General features: G+C 43.4%; 1 protein-coding gene across 4 annotated transcripts in view; it reads left to right on the top strand.

Annotated features, from left to right (window-relative positions):
- The window catches only part of EFCAB6 (EF-hand calcium binding domain 6), an 89,216-nt gene that overhangs the window by 34,460 nt on the left and 35,134 nt on the right, over nt 1-19,622 (top strand). For 3 of the 4 annotated variants that reach the window (XM_072145365.1, XM_072145364.1, XM_072145361.1), the window contains exons 7-12: nt 160-278; nt 1,299-1,426; nt 7,755-7,903; nt 16,770-16,880; nt 17,324-17,444; nt 18,219-18,389. In XM_072145365.1, the coding sequence (XP_072001466.1) occupies nt 160-278; nt 1,299-1,426; nt 7,755-7,903; nt 16,770-16,880; nt 17,324-17,444; nt 18,219-18,389 (799 nt within the window). The remainder of the gene's footprint in view (nt 1-159; nt 279-1,298; nt 1,427-7,754; nt 7,904-16,769; nt 16,881-17,323; nt 17,445-18,218; nt 18,390-19,622) is intronic. The other variant, XM_072145362.1, reaches the window with a different exon arrangement.

Raw genomic sequence — 19,622 nt, 5'->3', positions numbered from 1 at the left:
TGTAGTACAGGTAGAGGGCAATATACTACAAGTAGACATTAGTCTATTGCTAAGTGCAGTATGTAGTAGATGCAGATACCAGTGCAGTGCATCCTGTACTTAGTTACTGATGCTTATAAGCTGATAGTAAAATGAATTTCATCTGTTTTTTCTCTCCAGACTATGGAACCGATACTGTATTGGTAAGAAGCACACCCTCGACTACAAGGAGCTGCTGAGAAATCTTGGTATTAATGTAGAACAGCAGAACAAATCTAGTCCGGAGAGTGTCGCCCAAGGTAATGATGTGCCTGGAGATAAGAGTAGATGTGAGGTGGGAAATTAGAGAATAATCAAAGTTTTTTGTTCACGGGTCCTATGGCCGCACCACAATTGGCTTGGGATGGGTATGAATAAGCAACCCAACTCTTTAAGGGTTTTTTCCATGTATCCTGTGCAAAGTAAGGACATAAAATACCTATTTACCTTCTTCCCCTTCTTGCTTCTTCTTTACACCACTAACAGCTCTGGATTTCTCGCGATCACGTGATCGGCCGGAGCGATCCCAGAAGCAGGAACAGTGGCATTACCGCTCAGCATCACCATTCCTGCTTCTGATTGGTCATGTGATCACTGAAACCTCCGATCCTGGCAGAGGTGTCAACGAGAAAGGGGGGGGGGGCAAATAATTTCACGGGCTATGCCAGGAGAGGGGGCCCGGTGACAATGATACAACTGATTACCATAGGGTCATAGTTGTCCCCAAGCTGAACTGAAAGGGACATGCAGAAGAGTGAAAAATCTAAAATTGCCGAATTTATAATCTATAACTTTTCCCTAATTTGAGTGATTTACACGTCTATTCGCATGACTCTAGTTATTATTTATTTTCCAATGTATTCAGGCTTTTTTGTTATACATTTTTGCTTTTGTTAGTTTTGTAGTTTTAGTTTTTTGTTAAAGTGTACCCATCCCGTTTCAGCTGATGGGTGGGGTTAACTGTATGTCAGCCCCACCCACCAAACTGTTATTGGTTGTAGCCCTGAGAACCTATTTAACTCTATGTAAACTCTATGTATGGAAATATGAACGTCATAATGAAGCTTTTTGGAGTTATTTATATACACAATGAAAAAACGGGAATCGGTAGGAGCCCTGGTTGTAAGCACCGTGACCCTGAAGGTGGTCGCCCGTTCTTCTACAGATGGGTACCCTTTAATAAGTGGACTCCTGTTCTGTGTACTATAGGTCCATGTCTTGTGCTCTTGTTTTCTATATGGACCGTTATATATAAAAAAATTGTTTACAAATTTTTACAGCATTAAATTGGGAGGCAACCAAACTGGAGCGCGAGAAGAAGAAAAGTTGGAGGTTGTCTTCTCCGTCCAAGAGGTTCAATGCAGACGATTACACATTGGAGGACCTTGAAGGAATGTTTAGGAAAAAGGTAATTTATAAAAAAAAAATATCCTAACGTTGGATACAGAGGCTGGAATTTTTAAGATACTTAAGCCGTAACTAGTTAAAAAGTCCTGAAGTTCTGTATTTATGGCTACCAGAGGGGGAAGGAGACTGACTGGGGAACTTACTGGGGGCTATTTTTATGGCTGCGAGATGGTGATGGAGACTGTTGGGGAAGTCACTGGAAACTATGTTTATGGTGTCCAAAGGGTGAAGGATACTGAAAGGGGAACTTATTGGGGACTACATGGCAGGCCACAGTAGGAAGGAGACTGACAAGGGAACTTACTAAAGGTTATATTTATGGCTGCCAGAGAGTAAAGATGACTGACAAGGGAACATAACTGTGGACTATGTTTATGGCAATCGGAAGATGAGAATACTGAGCGAGACACTTACCAGGGATGGCATTTATGACTGCCAGTGTGGATAAGAGACTGGCTAGGGAACTTACTTTGGCCTATATTAATAGCTGCCAGAGGGTGAAGGAGACTGACATGGAAACTTAACTTGGGCCCATATTTATGGCAAACAGAAGATGTAGCATACTTACTAGGTTACTTACCAGTGACAGGATGTGTGTCTGCCAGAGGGGATAGAAGATTGATTAGGGAACTTACTTTGGATTATATTAATAGCTGCCAGAGGTTGAAGGATACTGACTGGGGAATATATTTATAGCTGCCAGAGCGTAAAGGAGACTTACATGGAAACTTTCACTGAAGACTCCATTTATGACTGCCAGAAGGTATAGGAGACTGACAGGGGAACTTAAATGGGGACTGTAATTATGGCTGCCAGAGGGTGAAGGAGTCTGACTAGGGAACTTACTGGAGACTGGATGTATGGCTGCCAGTGGGGATTGGACACTTACTAGGGAATTTACTTTGTACTATATTTATAGCTGTCAAAGGCTGAAAGAGACTAAAAGTGGATCTTTTGGCTGACAGTGGGGAACTGGAGACTGAGTGGGGCACTTACTGGGAACTATATTTATAGCTGACAAAGGGTAAAGGAGGCTGACATGGGAACTTAACTGTGGTCTCTTTTTTTATGGTGGCTAAAGTAGGAAGAAGACTGACTGGCAACTAGAAGATGAAGGTGACTGACTGGAGCACTTATTGTTGCCAGAGGGTGAAAGAGACTGACAGGGAAACTTAAGTGGTGACTATACTCATGGCTGCCAGTGGGGATAGGAGATTGACTGGGGAGCTTACTTTGGACTATATATATGGCAGCCAAAGTAGGAAGGAGACTGGGATTAAATGAACGACTGTCAGAGATTGGAGGAAACTTACTGACTGCTATATATATGGCTGCCAGAGGGTGAAGGAGAATAACCAAGGAACCTAATGAGGACCATATTTTCTGGATGCCAGAGGGTGAAAAAGACTGATGAGGGCACATAAGGAAACTGTATCACCAGGTACCAGAGGGTCAAACAAGACTGATAAGAATCCTAATGGGGGATTATATGGTTCTCCGGTGACACATGATCCTGCACTAGGGCCCACAAGACGTAAACTATTCTAAGGGGATGAGACCACAGGATAACCCCACATTACGGACATTGTCGTAAGCTCCCAATATCAAAAACCCCCCAAAAATAAGACAAAGGTTGAGTGGTCCCTTGTGAGAAGGCGGCAAACACTACAAGTCAGTGACAGATTGCAGAACAATACGGTTTGTATCAGGCAGAACAATAACCACTGTCACTGTTGCCATGGCGCCTGTCAATAGTACAATGCCGATATTACGGATGGAACGCCGCGTTACGAGCTTCTGTCCATATAAAGAATAAGATGCACATATGTGTATATATATATACTGTATACATAGAGATGCTCAGCTCTGGTGTAAGAAGACACATTATAGGAAGCAAATGTGTATTCAATTAAAGGCGAGTTAATTTCCAATTCCGGAACCATCTGTCGTCGCTTAAGTAAACAGAAGAAGGAATATCCGTGTATGTGTGGCTGTAAGGCAAGTTTTACAATTACACGACGGGCAGATGCTGCTGCACCGGGATTACATTTGTCATTGTGTCACTTTTCTAGCAATATCTAGAGAGCGGAGGGTGGAAATCCTTCCGATGGGGTCTGGTATACAGCCCATATACTGCCCATATACAACCCATATACAGGCCCATATACAGCCCATATACAGCCCATACACAACCCATATACAGCTCATACACAGCCCATATACAGCCCATATACAGCCCATATACAGCCCATATACAGCTAATACACGGCCCATACACGGCCCATACACAGCCCATATACAGCCCATACACAGCCCATATACAGCCAATACACAGCCCATACACAGCCCATACACAGCCCATATACAGCCCATATACAGCCCATACACAACCCATATACAGCCCATACACAGCCCATACACAGCCCATATACAGCTCATATAAAGCCCACATACAGCTCATATAAAGCGCATATACAGCCCACATACAGCGCATATACAGCCCATATACAGCTCATACACAGCCCATTCACAGCCCATATACAGCTCATACACAGCCCATATACAGCCCATATACAGCCCCCATACAGCGCATATACAGCCCATATACAACCCATATACAGGCCCATATACAGCCCATATACAGCCCATACACAACCAATATACAGCTCATACACAGCCCATACGCAATGCATATACATCTCATATACAGCCCACATACAGCTCATATACAGCCCACATACAGCTCATATACAGCCCACATACAGCGCATGTACAGCCCATATACAGCTCATATACAGCCCACATACAGCGCATATACAGCCCATATACAGCCCATATACAGCCCATATACAGCTCATATACAGCCCATATACAGCCCATATACAGCCCATACACAGCCCATATACAGCCCATATACAGCCCATATACAGCCCATACACAGCCCATATACAGCCCATACACAGCCCATATACAGCCCATATACAGCCCATATACAGCTCATATACCGCTCATATACAGCCCACATACAGCCCATACACAGCCCACATACAGCCCATATACCGCCCATATACAGCCCATACACAGCCCATATACAGCCCATACACAGCCCATATACAGCCCATACACAGCCCATACACAGCCCATACACAGCCCATACACAGCCCATATACAGCCCATACACAGCCCATATACAGCCCATACACAGCCCATATACAGCCCATACACAGCCCATACACAGCCCATACACAGCCCATATACAGCCCATATACAGCCCATATACAGCCCATATACCGCCCATATACAGCCCATACACAGCCCATTCACAGCCCATATACAGCTCATATACAGCTCATACACAGCTCATATACAGCCCATACACAGCTCATATACAGCCCATACACAGCCCACAAACAGCCCATATTGTGCCCCTGGTGCCTCCGGTTTCTTACAGAGGATCAGAATTCATTGGGAAATCCATTGACAGTTATATTACTATCTCCATAAACGACAATGGAGCACCAGGGCACACGCTCAGCTCATCGCATGGAATCGCAGGGATCGCATGGAAAACCGGGCACAGCCCCTTTATCACTTCTCCACATTCCCCTTCCTCTCATCCCCATCCCCATGTGCTTCAAGGCTCCTTAAAGAGTCAGACGTTGACTACCCACCCATAGGTGGCACTAGTGAAAATTTCCTCCCTCCTGCAGAACGGCTCATTTACATATTTTTCCCAGGGAGCATTGCACCAGCTGGGTCTCCATATGGAGAAGGACGTGTACTCATTATAATCCGATTATGACAAGAGTTTTCTGAAAAATAATTGAATATGGGTTAAAATTTACAAAGAAAACTGTAATGACCTTTGTTTCCCTGTTCTCTCAGTAGTAATAAGTCATCCCGACCGATATACACTGACACCAGCACATCAAGACATGTTATACACTTATTACATATTTATATCAATATTATCATATCTATCTCATATCTATCTATCTATCTATCTATCTCATATCTATCTCATATCTATCTATCTCATATCTATCTCATATCTATCTCATATCTATCTATCTCATATCTATCTATCTATCTATCTATCTATCTATCTATCTCATATCTATCTCATATCTATCTATCTATCTATCTATCTATCTATCTATCTATCTATCTATCTATCTATCTATCTCCTATCTATCTATCTATCTATCTATCTCATATCTATCTCATATCTATCTCATATCTATCTATCTCATATCTATCTATCTATCTATCTCATATCTATCTATCTCATATCTATCTCATATCTTTATATCTATCTATCTCATATCTTTATATCTATCTCATATCTATATATCTATCTCATATCTATCTATCTCATATCTATCTATCTATCTCATATCTATCTATCTCATATCTATCTATCTCATATCTATCTATCTCCTATCTATCTATCTATCTATCTATCTATCTATCTATCTCATATCTATCTCATATCTATCTATCTCATATCTATCTATCTATCTATCTATCTATCTATCTCATATCTATCTATCTCATATCTATCTCATATCTTTATATCTATCTATCTCATATCTATATATCTATCTCATATCTATCTATCTCATATCTATCTATCTATCTATCTATCTCATATCTATATATCTATCTCATATTTATATATCTATCTAATATCTATCTCATATCTATCCATCTATTCCTTCCATGGGACCATGATACATCAAGTCAGACTTGATGGTGAAGAGTCCCGGCCGTGCAGTGCATTGAAGCTGCCTGCTGGCTCCGGCATCCTAAAAGGTCCAGTGGGTGCCCTCTCAATATTTTGAGAGTGCTGCAATTTTTTTTAATCTATTCAGGGGTGTAACTACACTGGTAGCAGGCACAGCAGGCGCTATGGGGCCTGCAATGTCAGGGGGCCCCAGCATCCAAACTGACACTAAAGAATGGAGCAGGTGCACTATTATATACATATTATGCTGCACATTGTACTGTATAATATGTATATAACATATATGCTGTATCTGTGATGTTTATATGGTTTGTATTTATGCTATTATATATTTTGCAATATATATAAATAATATAAATTCTCTATATTCAACAAAATTTATATATAAATTAAATGTATTGCATTTTGTACTAAATTCATTAGTTTTCATTAAGTAAAACATTTTATTTAAGTAAATAATGAAACGTTGAATAAAAAGTGAAAAAAATGATAATTTTGAAACTTTTGTAAATTTTGGGAGCTGAAAATCCCCTTTCTGTGTAGTTACCATATCCCTTGTATTCCCGGACGTCAAATCCCGTCTTCAGCTCTCAACACGGCGCTCGGCTGGCAGAAAAAAAATAGTCATTTTTATTTATAATTTTTTATGTTTTTGTTTATTTTTTTTTAAACCTTTTTTTTTTCCCTTTTTAGATATTTTAAATATATTCATAAACTAACCGCGCTTCTTTCGCCCCTGTGTTTTGCTTATTCAGTCCCGGCGACGCAAGATTACTACCATAAATATTTTAATTAGCATAAACTGACAGATGAAAAACGAGTGTAAATATGGCTGAAGGCAAACGTTTCTATATTTAAATTACAGTCCATATATAGACGGCGTCTGCATCACCATCCACGCGTCTTCTGCGCGTTCTGCTTATTAGCTTATGAAAAATATGAATAATTAATTTTACCCGGATACTAAATACAAGCAAAAAAAAAAATGTAAAAAAAATTATCCAAAAATAGTTGAAAATGAAAAAAAAAAAAATCCACACTCTGTTTGAAAAAGGGCCAAAATATAGCTCGTTTTTTTTCCCTTCTTTGAAAGATGACAAAAAGCTCAGCGTGTGTTTCGGGAAAAATACATTATCGGATATGAGGTTTTTTTAAGTTTTTTTTTTTAAATTTTAAATATTCCTTTTAGTCGAGAAAAGAAAAAAAAAATCTTGGAGAGACTCGAGTCTCTCTTTTTTTTTAGCTCAGCAGGTAGCAGTTAAAGTCTGCGTTAATGCACGGAACGAAAACCCAATATTTTTTGTATCTCGCTTTTCAGAAGTCGTAATTATACCAAAGGAAAGGGATAAAAAAAACAACTTGTCACTCAAGTCTAATTATTATAGTACAGTCGGGGGGGCTTTTAGGCGAATCGGTTAAACTTATCAATTAAACATCTGAGGGCTCTCATCCGACTTTAAATACTAAAAATCACTAATGTTGGGGAATATTTAAAAAATAAAAAAAAAAAATAGAAAAAAAAAAATACAGACATTTCAAATATTAACGAAGCCGGTTTTCTGAACAATGTCTTCCCGTACAGATCTCCTCCTCCCTCCGGGACCTGGTGAAGGCCTTCAGATCGTTTGACGTAGATCACACTGGATGCGTTCCTCTGGATGCCTTTAAGTCGGTCATTAATAACTTTATTTTCCCGTTACCCGACCCAACATTTCATGAGTTAATGAGAAGGTAAGACCCCCCCCCCGGTGTCTTCTCCCAAGTGTCATGGACAATGGATTAACCTCTGCCCCCATCTTTGCTGAGAAATTTACATAAATGGGTTAAACTCTTTATTTTTTAACTTACCATATATACTCGAGTATAAGCCTAGTTTTTCAGCACAAAGAAATGTGCTGAAACCCCAAACTCGGCTTATACTCGAGTAAAAAAATATAGGTTTTACCAGGTTTTGTGGTAAAATTAGGGGCCTCTGCTTATACTTGGATCGGCTTATACTCGAGTATATACGGTACTTTTTTTGTGTAGTTTGTATGTTTTTTTTTTTATTATCTTTGTTATATCTGTAGCTTGAAGACTTGTTTGTTTTCTACAGACCCGGGTCCATTGATGATTCTAGGTTGCTCTGCTCCGAATACAGAGAATGGGCCAAATGTATTACTTGTTTTTTTTCTGTTGTTTTTGCGCCTTTTCATATTGTCGCACTTCTTTTGCACCAGTTTTGCAACAAAACGCCAAACTAGAGAAAACTTCCAACTACAGGGTAGAACATATATATATATATATATATATATATATATATATATGTATATATATATATATATATATATATATATATATATATATATATATATATACACCAAACTAGCCTCGCAGAAAAAATAACCATGTTTCCCTCATTAACCCTACCAATCCAGATGTTTTGCTGCGCCTAATAATCATTCACCATTAGAAACTTGTTCATACAAGCGCAATTTAGACGCAAAAACACTCCAGCCTGAAGGTGGCATAGACTGAGAAGCAACACTGAGCTCTTGTGCAGAGCAGCTCATCCCCAGCAGCAGAGCTCAGCAGACATGATGTGCAGCCTCTGTTTACAGTTCATGACCTTCTATTTACAAACAATCTGCAAAAGCCTCATCTCAGAGCAGGAGAGAAGTGTGTAGGATTTTGCAGATAGTACAGAGAAGTGTCCCCCGTGTAGCAGGATGACCACACTGGTATCTGAGGAAGATACTGGCGAGAACCGCAGGGGTGCAGCAGGAGACCAGCACTGGGGGATCCCCTCCAGGAGAAGCCACTGCTGAGGAGATCACTGGGTGCAGGGTGTCACACACCTGGGTGCTGCTGTGGGGGTCATTCTCATGCTGGGGTGTGGGAGAAGCAGAGAGGAGCTTGTAGGAGGTTAACATGTAAGAGCCTGTATCTAACATTGCGCCAAAACTGCTCCTAGAGTAAAGTGATTAATAAGAGGCAGGAATTGAACTCATCACAGATGCTTGTAGCTTGTGATAATTCTGGCACAACAATGCACCAGAATTAAGCGCAACAACTACCCTTATGTAGATAGATATGGGATTGATATGAGATAGATAGGTAGTGCACTTGAACTCCTGGTCATGTGATGTCACACAGATGCATGGCTCGCTATATCCCTTGTCCTGTGATGTCACATGTCAATATTTTTCAGGTAGAAGCCCCCTTTAAGTAATAACACCACATAAATGGAAATATATTATCCTTCCATCAGACGAGGACTATGAAAAAGCTGCTGAATAACGCGAGTCTAACAGATTAAGGTGTTTAAAGGGAAGGCAAATGAAGGTTGTTCCAGATTCCTGTAACCTACATTGATTTACTTCCAGAAGCATGATGCCTCAGAAAATAGGCACGGAGGGCTGAGAGATGAGCGCTACATCTATAATGAGAACGCTGCGCAGAACTTCCACATGTTACGGGGGTGGATAAAAAATGGACCCGTTCATATAACCTTATATATAACTTCTGAGAAGTTGAAGATGTCCAAAGGGTTAACCACGGCCAGACCTCACAAGGACGTGGCGGACATCAAGGCTAGAGGAGTCAGAATTTGATTGCTGTAACACATGGATGGAGATAGACTTAGTAGCATTAGAGCCAGGACATATTTCCTCTGTGCTTTTGCATCTGTATCAGCGTCTAAAGCAGGGGTCTCAAACTCGCGGCCCGCGGGCCAACTGCGGCCCCCGGGACAATATTTTGCGGCCCCCACCTGGAAAAGCACCGCCCGCCGTGTATTCACGGCGGCGGTCGGGTCACGCTGCATGGAGAGGGCTCACGGGCTGAGCCCTCTCCACAGCCGGTAAGTCTTTGCTGCATATTGCAGCAAAGGCTTACCGGTAACACCCGCGATCGGTGCTAGCACCGATCGCGGGTGCTTTCACAGCGATGGCTGCCGGCAAAGCTGCCGGCAGCCTCAAAAAGATAGCGACGCATGGGCGCCGCCATCTTACCTGGAATCGCTGCTCCCCCAGGGGCAGCGATCCGTCTCCATGGTAGCCTCGGGTCTTCCGAAGACCCGAGGCTATTTCGTTTTAACCCCTTCATTACAATGTGCTGATAGCACATTGTAATGAATGAGGAGGAAAATCCCCATATACTGCCATACTGTAGTATGGCAGTATATGATAGGATCGATCAGACAACCTAGGGTTAAAGTACCCTAGAGAGTCTGAAAAATAGTATAAATAAAAATAAAAAAAAGTGTAAAAAAAAAATTATAATAAAAAAACATTAAATTTCAAATCACCCCCCTTTCCCTAGAACTGACATAAATATAAATAAACAGTAAAAATCATAAACACATCAGGTATCGACGTGTCCGAAAATGCCCGATCTATCAAAATATGATAACGGTTTTTACAATGCGTTTAACCCCGTTACGGAAAATAGCGCCCAAAGTCGAAAATGGCACTTTTTTGCCATTTTGAAAAATATAAAAAAATCTATAAAAAGTGATCAAAAGGTCATACAGTCCTAAAAATGATATCATTGAACATATTATCAAATTTCGCAAAAAATGACACCACCCACAGCTCCGTACACCAAAGTATAAAAAAGTTATTAGCGCCAGAAGTTGGCAAAATCAAAAAAAATAATTTTTGTACAGGAGGTTTTAATTTTTGTAAATGTATGAAAACATTATAAAACCTATACAAATTTGGTATCCCCTTAATCGTATCGACCCAAAGAATAAAGTAGACATGTCATTTGGGGCGCTCAGTGAAAGCCGTAATATCCAAGCCCACAAGAAAATGGCGCAAATGCATTTTCATTGCATTTGGAATTTTTTTCCCGCTTCCGAGTACATGGCATGTAATATTTAATACCATCACTATGAAGTGCAATTTGTTACGCAGAAAACAAGCCATCACACAGCTCTTTACGTGTAAAAATAAAAAAGTTATAGATTTTTGAAGGTGGGGAGTGAAAAATGGACATGAAAAAACAGGAAAGGGCCCGTAACCGGTTAATCCGCTTCCCTCCGGTACTTGAAGATGATGAAGTCGCCGCTCTGAACGCACTTGGTGCAGGTCAGAGCGGCGACTTCATCTTCTTCGATGGGAGGCAAGTCCTGGGGGGGAGGGGGGGATGGAGTGTCCTGGGCTCAGTGCGGTAGGAGCTTGGGACCCCTCGGTGCACAGGACGCGTTCATAGAGAGAACACGTCTCCCCGCTCGGGGCTTTCCTTGCGCTGGGAGACGCCGTGACATTTGAATCTGAATAATGATATTTTGTAAGCGCATTTTGTGTGGAAAACTTGATGCGGCCCAGCCTTACCCAGAATCTACCTCCAGCGGCCCCCAGGTAAATTGAGTTTGAGACCCCTGGTCTAAAGGCTGCTCATACAGTTCAGTGGAAATCTACTAACAAAATCAAGACGCTTACACATAGATCCAGGCCTCGTGACTATTTGTTATCCATGGCCTCCTTCATTTTAAAATCAACTGTTAAAATTATGCAAATTAGCCACAAGGGCTCTTCCTGAGTCCCCACTGTTACCCTGTGCAGGAGCACTTCCCCTCCCATCCCTCTTCCTGCTTAAGTCAGCTGTAAACAGCGGGAAGGCGGAAGTGCTGAGGGAGAAGGTGAAACAGTGTAACAAACTGAATCTATGGGTCGTATGGGCTCTGGTAATGCCCCCCAGAGCCCTTCTGACTCATTAGCATAATTAGAATAGTTGATTTTAGAAGGAAGGAGGCCATGGATAGCAAATATAAAAAGATCACCACAGTCACGGTGCCTGGATCTGGATGTAATGTCCCTGGTTTATCAGGATGGATTTTAATTATAGATTTTACACCTAAGGTGGAGCAGGAAGTTATAGACTCCCTGCTCCGCCCCTGAGAGCAAAGCTTTGAGTTAGGGGCTCACAGATATAATATTGCTTGGGGCGCCTAGACATGTAAAATCTGTTCCTGGTCTGAAATGATCTATAATTCTTATTAGAATTTTAGGCTAAACAATAGAATTGAACCCCACCTCCCCCCACCCACCATCTAACCCACAGCTTTTGCTCCGTAATAAACCCAGCGTAGGCTTCAATTAGTTGATAATTTGCACATTATTAGGAAAGCAATTAGCGTGGCTGTCCGCCTGCCGCAGTAATACCTGGATTTACTGGAGAAATTCTCTCTTTTATTATAATTATAGTAGTTTCATGACTATGAAGGCATCAAAACTATGAATTATCACATGTGGAATTATAGACGTAACAAAAAAGTGTGAAACTACTGAAAATATGTCTTATATTCTAGGTTCCTTTTGCTGTGATTGCACACTCTTGGAAAATATGCAAAGTTTTCCAGGATGGGATAAGGAAACCCCGCCTCTTTTAGCTACCTTGTAAGGCAGCTCCCTTGACATCAAGCATGACCTACAAGAGGCCTAATGACATGATGCGGGATTAAAACCAAACCAGTATATGTATTCCAGAAGGAACAGACTCCCAACTGTAGACAGCACTTTTTCGACCTGATTGGGTCTCCTCAGTACAGGTGGACTGGTTTGGCTGGGTGAGAGTCATTCTCTTGATGAGCTGCAAGAGGTAGTCGTCAGAAATGGTCTTCCAGGAGTTCCCAGAGATGCTTAGCACTTGTTGGCCCTTTTGCCTTCACTCTGCGGTCCAGCTCACCCCAAACCATCACAATTGGGTTCAGGTCTGGTGACTGTGGAGGCCAGGTCTCTCTCCTTCTTGGTCATATGGCCCTTACACAGCCTGGAGGTGTGTTTGGGGTCATTGTCCTGTTGAAAAATAAATGATGGTCCAACTAAACGCAAACCGTATGGAATAGCAGCCGCTGTGAGATGCTGTGGTCACCAGGCTGGTCCAGTATAAATCCACAACAGTGTCACCAGTAAAGCTCCCCACACCATCACACCTCCTCCTCCTCCAGGCTTCACGGTGGGAACCAGGCAGGTAGAGTCCATTCCTTCACCTTTTCTGTGTCACATAAAGACACGGTGGTTGGAACCAAAGATCTCAAATTTGGACCAAAGCCCAGATTTCCCCTGGTGTAATGGCCATTCCTTGTGTCTCTTGTGCTTGGTGCTGGTCCTTAGCACCGGTTTCCTAGCAGTGATGTCACCATGGAGGCTGCTGCACACAGTCTCCTCTTACCAGTTGTTGTAGAGATGTGTCTGCTGCTGGACCTCTGTGCGGCAGTGACCTGCTCTCTAATCTGAGCTGCTGTTACCCTGCGATTTCTGAGGCTGGTGATTCGGATGAACTTATCCTCCGCAGCAGAGGTGACTCTTATCCTCCGCAGCAGAGGTGACTCTTGTCCTTCCTTTCCTGGGGCTGGTGACTCGGATGAACTTATCCTTCACAGCAGAGGTGACTCTTGGTCTTCCTTTCCTGGGATTGGTGACTCGGATGAACTTATCCTCCGCAGCAGAGGTGACTCTTGGTCTTCCTTTCCTGGGACTGGTGACTCGGATGAACTTATCCTCCGCAGCTGAGGTGACTCTTGTCCTTCCTTTCCTGCGGCTGGTGACTCGGATTAACTTCTCCTCCGCAGCAGAGGTGACTCTTGGTCTTCCTTTCCTGGGACTGGTGACTCGGATGAACTTATCCTCCGCAGCTGAGGTGACTCTTGTCCTTCCTTTCCTGGGGCTGGTGACTCGGATTAACTTCTCCTCCGCAGCAGAGGTGACTCTTATCCTCCGCAGCAGAGGTGACTCTTGTCCTTCCTTTCCTGGGGCTGGTGACTCGGATGAACTTATCCTTCACAGCAGAGGTGACTCTTGGTCTTCCTTTCCTGGGACTGGTGACTCGGATGAACTTATCCTCCGCAGCAGAGGTGACTCTTGGTCTTCCTTTCCTGGGACTGGTGACTCGGATGAACTTATCCTCCGCAGCTGAGGTGACTCTTGTCCTTCCTTTCCTGGGGCTGGTGACTCGGATTAACTTCTCCTCCGCAGCAGAGGTGACTCTTGGTCTTCCTTTCCTGGGACTGGTGACTCGGATGAACTTATCCTCCGCAGCTGAGGTGACTCTTGTCCTTCATTTCCTGGGGCTGGTGACTCGGATTAACTTCTCCTCCGCAGCAGAGGTGACTCTTGTCCTTCCTTTCCTGGAGCTGGGAACTCGGATGAACTTCACCTCCGCAGCAGAGGTGACTCTTGGTCTTCCTTTCCTGGGGTGGTCCTCATGTCAGCCAGTTTCTTTGTAGCGCTTGATGGTTTTTGCAACAGCACTTGGGGACACTTTCTAAGTTTTCCCAATTTTTCGGACTGACTGACCTTCATTTCTTAAAGTAATGATGGCCGCTCATTTTTCGTTACTTAGCTGCTTTTTTAGAGCCATAATACAAATTCTACCAGTTTATTCAGTAGGATGATCACCTGTGTGTCCTCCTGACTTCTGCCCAACACAACTGATCGCTCAACCCCATTTATAGGGCAAGAAATCCCACTTATTACCCCTGACAGGGACCTGTGATGTGAGAACCTTTTCAGGTGACTACCTCTTGTATCACATCAAGAGAAGCCAAGTGTGTGCAAAGCAGTGATCACAGCAAAAGAAGCTGGAATATAAGACAGATTCTCAGATGTTTCACACTTTTTTGGTAAGTCTATAATTCCACATGTGATAATTCTTAGTTTTGATGCCTTCAGTGTGAATCTACAATTGTTATAGTCATGAGTCAATACAGAAAACTCTTTGAATGAGAAGGTGCGTCCAAACTTTTGGTCTGTACTATATGTGATGAGTATCCTGATCCCGGAATTGTTCAGGTGTGACCTGGCCGGGGATGTAACGAGCCGCGCACCTGTGTGATATTACATGACCAGGGATATAACGAGCCGTGCACCTGTGTACATCACATGACCAGGGATATAAAGAGCCGTGCACCTGTGTGATATCACATGACCAGGGATATATAATGAGCCGTGCACCTATGTGATATCACATGACCAGGGATATAACGAGCTGTGCACCTGTGTGACATCACATGACCAGGGATATAAAGAGCCGTGCACCTGTGTGATATCACATGACCAGGGATATAATGAGCCGTGCACCTGTGTGACATCACATGACAGGGATATAACGAGCCGACATCCTGTGTGATATCACATGACCAGGAATATAACATCGAATAATGTGCATAACATCCACAGAGCATATTAATTAGTAATGTTAAGGCGTATTCCCATAAACCTGCCCTTAAAAGGGTTGTCCCAACAAACTCAGTTATCCCCTATCCAATGTGGGTTCAACTTAGGGTGATTCCACACGTGGCGTTTTGAACCCGTTTTTGGTCCGCTTTTAAGCAGTCCGTTAAAAACGTATCAGTTTTTTATAAACGCATCCGTTTTTGACAGGTTTGCCCAATTATCTTGATTAAAAATGGTCAAAAACGGATGCCAAAAAAGGGTTCAAAACGCCATGTGTGGCATCACCCTAATGGGGCCATAAGTGGGAAGGAGAAAGAACAAATTAGAGTTTGTTTGTGAATGGGCATGCTCGACCACCCCATGGCCTGCCCCATATATGAGAATAAAGAGGTGGTCCTCTATTTACAGAATGGATTTTGGTTCCTCTTTCTCCTGATAACTGGGGCATTGATGACTGGATTAGGGGGATAAGTTACTTTGAAGGGACAACCCCTTTAAATGGCATCCTGGGTGCTGCAGCAGACCTAACCAGGCTAAGGATAAATCTGCATCATCAGTAACGGCCCCCAACCAATAAGCCCCACATTAAAGTGGTTGTCCTGTCGCATCAAGTTCTCCCCTATCTACAAGAATAGGGTTAACTTACCGATCAGTGGGGGTCCCAGTGGTGGTGGATTACAAGAACAGAGGTCCGTTTTACCTCCATGTGAACAGAACAGCTGGTTGCACCTGGCTACTATGACAGTGGCAGTGTGTGTGCTCGACCTGCTGCTCCATTAATATGTGACACAATGGACCCCTGTTGTTGTGATCAGTGAGGTCCCACCAATAGGACCCTGTGAATTGGGAATAACTTATTGGGGCACATTTACTTACCCGGTCCATTCGCGTTCCAGCGGCGGCTTCTCCGACGAGCGTTCGGGTCTTCCGGCGATTCATGAAGGTCCTGCGCCCGATGTCCACCAGGTGTCTCTGCTGCGCCGAAGTCCGCCGAGGTGCCCCAGAGTTCATCATCTTCATCGTGGTGCATGTGATTATGGCCCGTGCGACCAATTTTTTTTTTTAAATGCGGCGGTTTTTCCGAATCCATCGGGTTTTCGTTCGGCCACGCCCGCCGATTTCCGTCACGTGCATGCCAGCGCCGATATGGCACAAACCGATCGCGTGTGCCAAAATCCCGGGGCAATTCAGGGGAAATCGGCGCTAATCGGAAATATTCGGGTAACACGTCGGGAAAACGCGAATCGGGCCCTTAGTAAATGACCCCCATTGTGTTCTGACAAACCATGGTAAGAGGTTGTCCTCATGGTACCGGAGCAGAAGAGAGGGGTAAGTAGCATTAATATTAATAGCAGGTGGCTGATTCATAGTGCTTTACAAGAAAGGGGTTATACAATTAATCCAAAAATAATTGTCCTTTGGCTCGTTGGTTCCAGGTTCAAATTCAGATCGACCGATCAAGTTTCGTGGGAAGACTTTCTGCAAAAGTTTCGAAGACCCGCTGGTATCGAAAACGGCCAGACTCTGCCGATGAAATCGAATCACAGGTGCTGAATCCTTTAACTTTCTCAGTTATTGAGGGCAATTTGGGGAATCCAACCGGTCGCCACAACAAGGGGAAAAGAATTGGGTAGCAGTCGAGCATACACACTGCCACGAACTGAGCAGCGGTTCAGCATACACACTGCCACTACATCCAAAGTCCATGTTTTTTTAACAGATATAGATAATTGGCCACCCTTACATTGTAGGTAATTCCTCAAAACTGCAAATTGTGGTGGGACTGGCCAAATATCAAATATCTAATGTGTACAGGGATGTCCCAATTCTATTCTGACAGCTCGGATTTCAAAATGTTTGCTCCCTTATTCCAACAGGGGATAAGTCACTGCCAGAGATGTCTGACATTTGTTCATTCCCCTAATTCAGGCAAATCTCACACATTTAGTGGTCTCCCGATTGGTTATAAACCCCCTTTTTCACAATTTAGGGTCAATTCGGTAAAAGCTAAGGACCTGTATTTTTCAAATGATCACATCCTTCAAAAACTGCACCAGCACTTCCAAGAGGCGTATCCCTCCTTAAAACAGGCCTTTTTGGTACTGGATGAGGTAAGTAGTAAATGATACCTAGTGTATTAGTGATGGTGCTGATAGGAGTAAATGTAAAAATAAGCATTACTGATTTTGCCAATGCACACAACTGTCTTTTTGTATTTGCACAGCACAGTACTACTACTCCTATCCTATATATATGGGCACAGTACTACTACTCCTATCCTATATATATGGACACAGCACAGTACTACTACTCCTATCCTGTATATATGGACACAGCACAGTACTACTACTCCTATCCTATATATATGGACACAGCACAGTACTACTACTCCTATCCTATATATATGGACACAGCACAGTACTACTACTCCTATCCTGTACATATGGGCACAGCACAGTACTACTACTCCTATCCTGTATATATGGGCACAGCACAGTACTACTACTCCTATCCTGTACATATGGGCACAGCACAGTACTACTACTCCTATCCTGTATATATGGGCACAGCACAGTACTACTACTCCTATCCTGTATATATGGGCACAGCACAGTACTACTACTCCTGCCCTGTATATATGGACACAGCACAGTACTACTACTCCTATCCTATATATATGGGCACAGTACTACTACTCCTATCCTGCATATATGGACATAGCATAGTACTACTACTCCTACTCTGTAGCCACCAATGTATATAAAGACACGGATCAGAATATTCTTACTGATCACCGGGGATGTGCAGAACCTTCTGTGTAGATCCATTTCCACATGAGTCATAACCGGACCAATACCGGTACCTGTCACTGCATTGTTTTTAAGGGACGCAACGGTAAAGTCAGCCGGAGGGAGCTGCGGCGCATCGTGGACTGCATGATGTTCCGAATCACAGACGAGCAGTTCAAGGAGTTAATGATCCTCCTTGACCCGGAACACAGCGGCTTCATCAGCTACCACCAGTTCCTGGACTTGTTTGAGGAGAAGGAATCCGTGGTACGTGCCCATTAGCAGCTGAAATCTGATTTTTTTTCTATTTCTGGTTCATTTCGTGCGCGGAGATTTAGTGGAGAATAAGATAACGATGCGAAGGGATGAATGGCGGAGCGCGAGCGTGTACGGCACCGGCTTAATGAGCGCCAAACATTAACACTACAGAGAAAGTTCTACGCCGGGGGAGCAGGAGCGCCGCAGATCATTATCAATTATTACAGATTCGCAATTCACCGGGGGGGAGGGGGGTAGAACTTCCTAATAGTTTAGTAAATGTTAACGGCTGGAAAGTTTACCGAGAATGGGGTAACGGGAACCTAATGAGGTGCTGAGATCAGATCTCCGGCCCGAGGACCAAAGCAACGAGGCTGCAGATGTCATAGTAATGTACAGCTATACAGATGACGACCACTTATTATCACAATGAACAGCAGAGCGATCCAAACGGGAGCTTCTCTGTAATTTCTTAAAGGGGATGGGCTCAAATTTTGGGTGTCAATTCACACGGTTTGGGGTTGTGTTGATGCATAATACCGTAACGTCTCCACTCTTTCCGTAATGTGGTTGGCCGGTGGCATCTCAGGTCAATTCTGCTTCTTTAAACTTAAAGGGGTGGTTCCATGTTAGAATGTAATAATAATAATAATTCCTTTATTTATATAGCGCACACAGATTACACAGCGCTGCACAGAGATTGCCAAATCGGTCCCTGTCCCCAATGGGGCTCACAATCTAATCAATCTACCAGTATGTTTTTTGGAGTGTGGGAGGAAACGAGAGGACCCGGAGGAAACCCACGTAAACACGGAGAGAGCATACAAACTCTTTGCAGATGTTCATCCTGGGACTTGAACCCAGGTCCCCAGCGCTACATGGCTGTAATGCTAACCGCTAGCCCCCATGCTGCCATAGAATGTTAATCCCTATCCACCGGGTAAGGCATAACAAGCTGATCAACTACTGGGACCCCCACGAATCATGATAACAGAACTCGGGTCGAGCATGCCTACTGCCACTACATTCTATAGTATGAGAGTGTCGGAAATTGCCAAATACAGCGCTTGGGTATCTCCTGGACTAGCGTAGACAGTCACTGGCATTACCAGAGATAGCTGAGCACTGTGCTCAGCAATGATTTTCTCATACTATTGAATGAAGCGGCAGTAGGCATGCTCGACATAATGCTCCGCCTATTAATGGGAACAGGACATCATTTTCCACATTACTGGGGGTCTG

Source organism: Engystomops pustulosus, chromosome 4, assembly GCF_040894005.1.
Source record: "Engystomops pustulosus chromosome 4, aEngPut4.maternal, whole genome shotgun sequence".
NCBI lineage: Eukaryota > Metazoa > Chordata > Amphibia > Anura > Leptodactylidae > Engystomops > Engystomops pustulosus.
The sequence above is the reverse complement of the archived record's forward strand: the minus strand, read 5'-3'. Positions and strand labels throughout refer to the sequence as shown.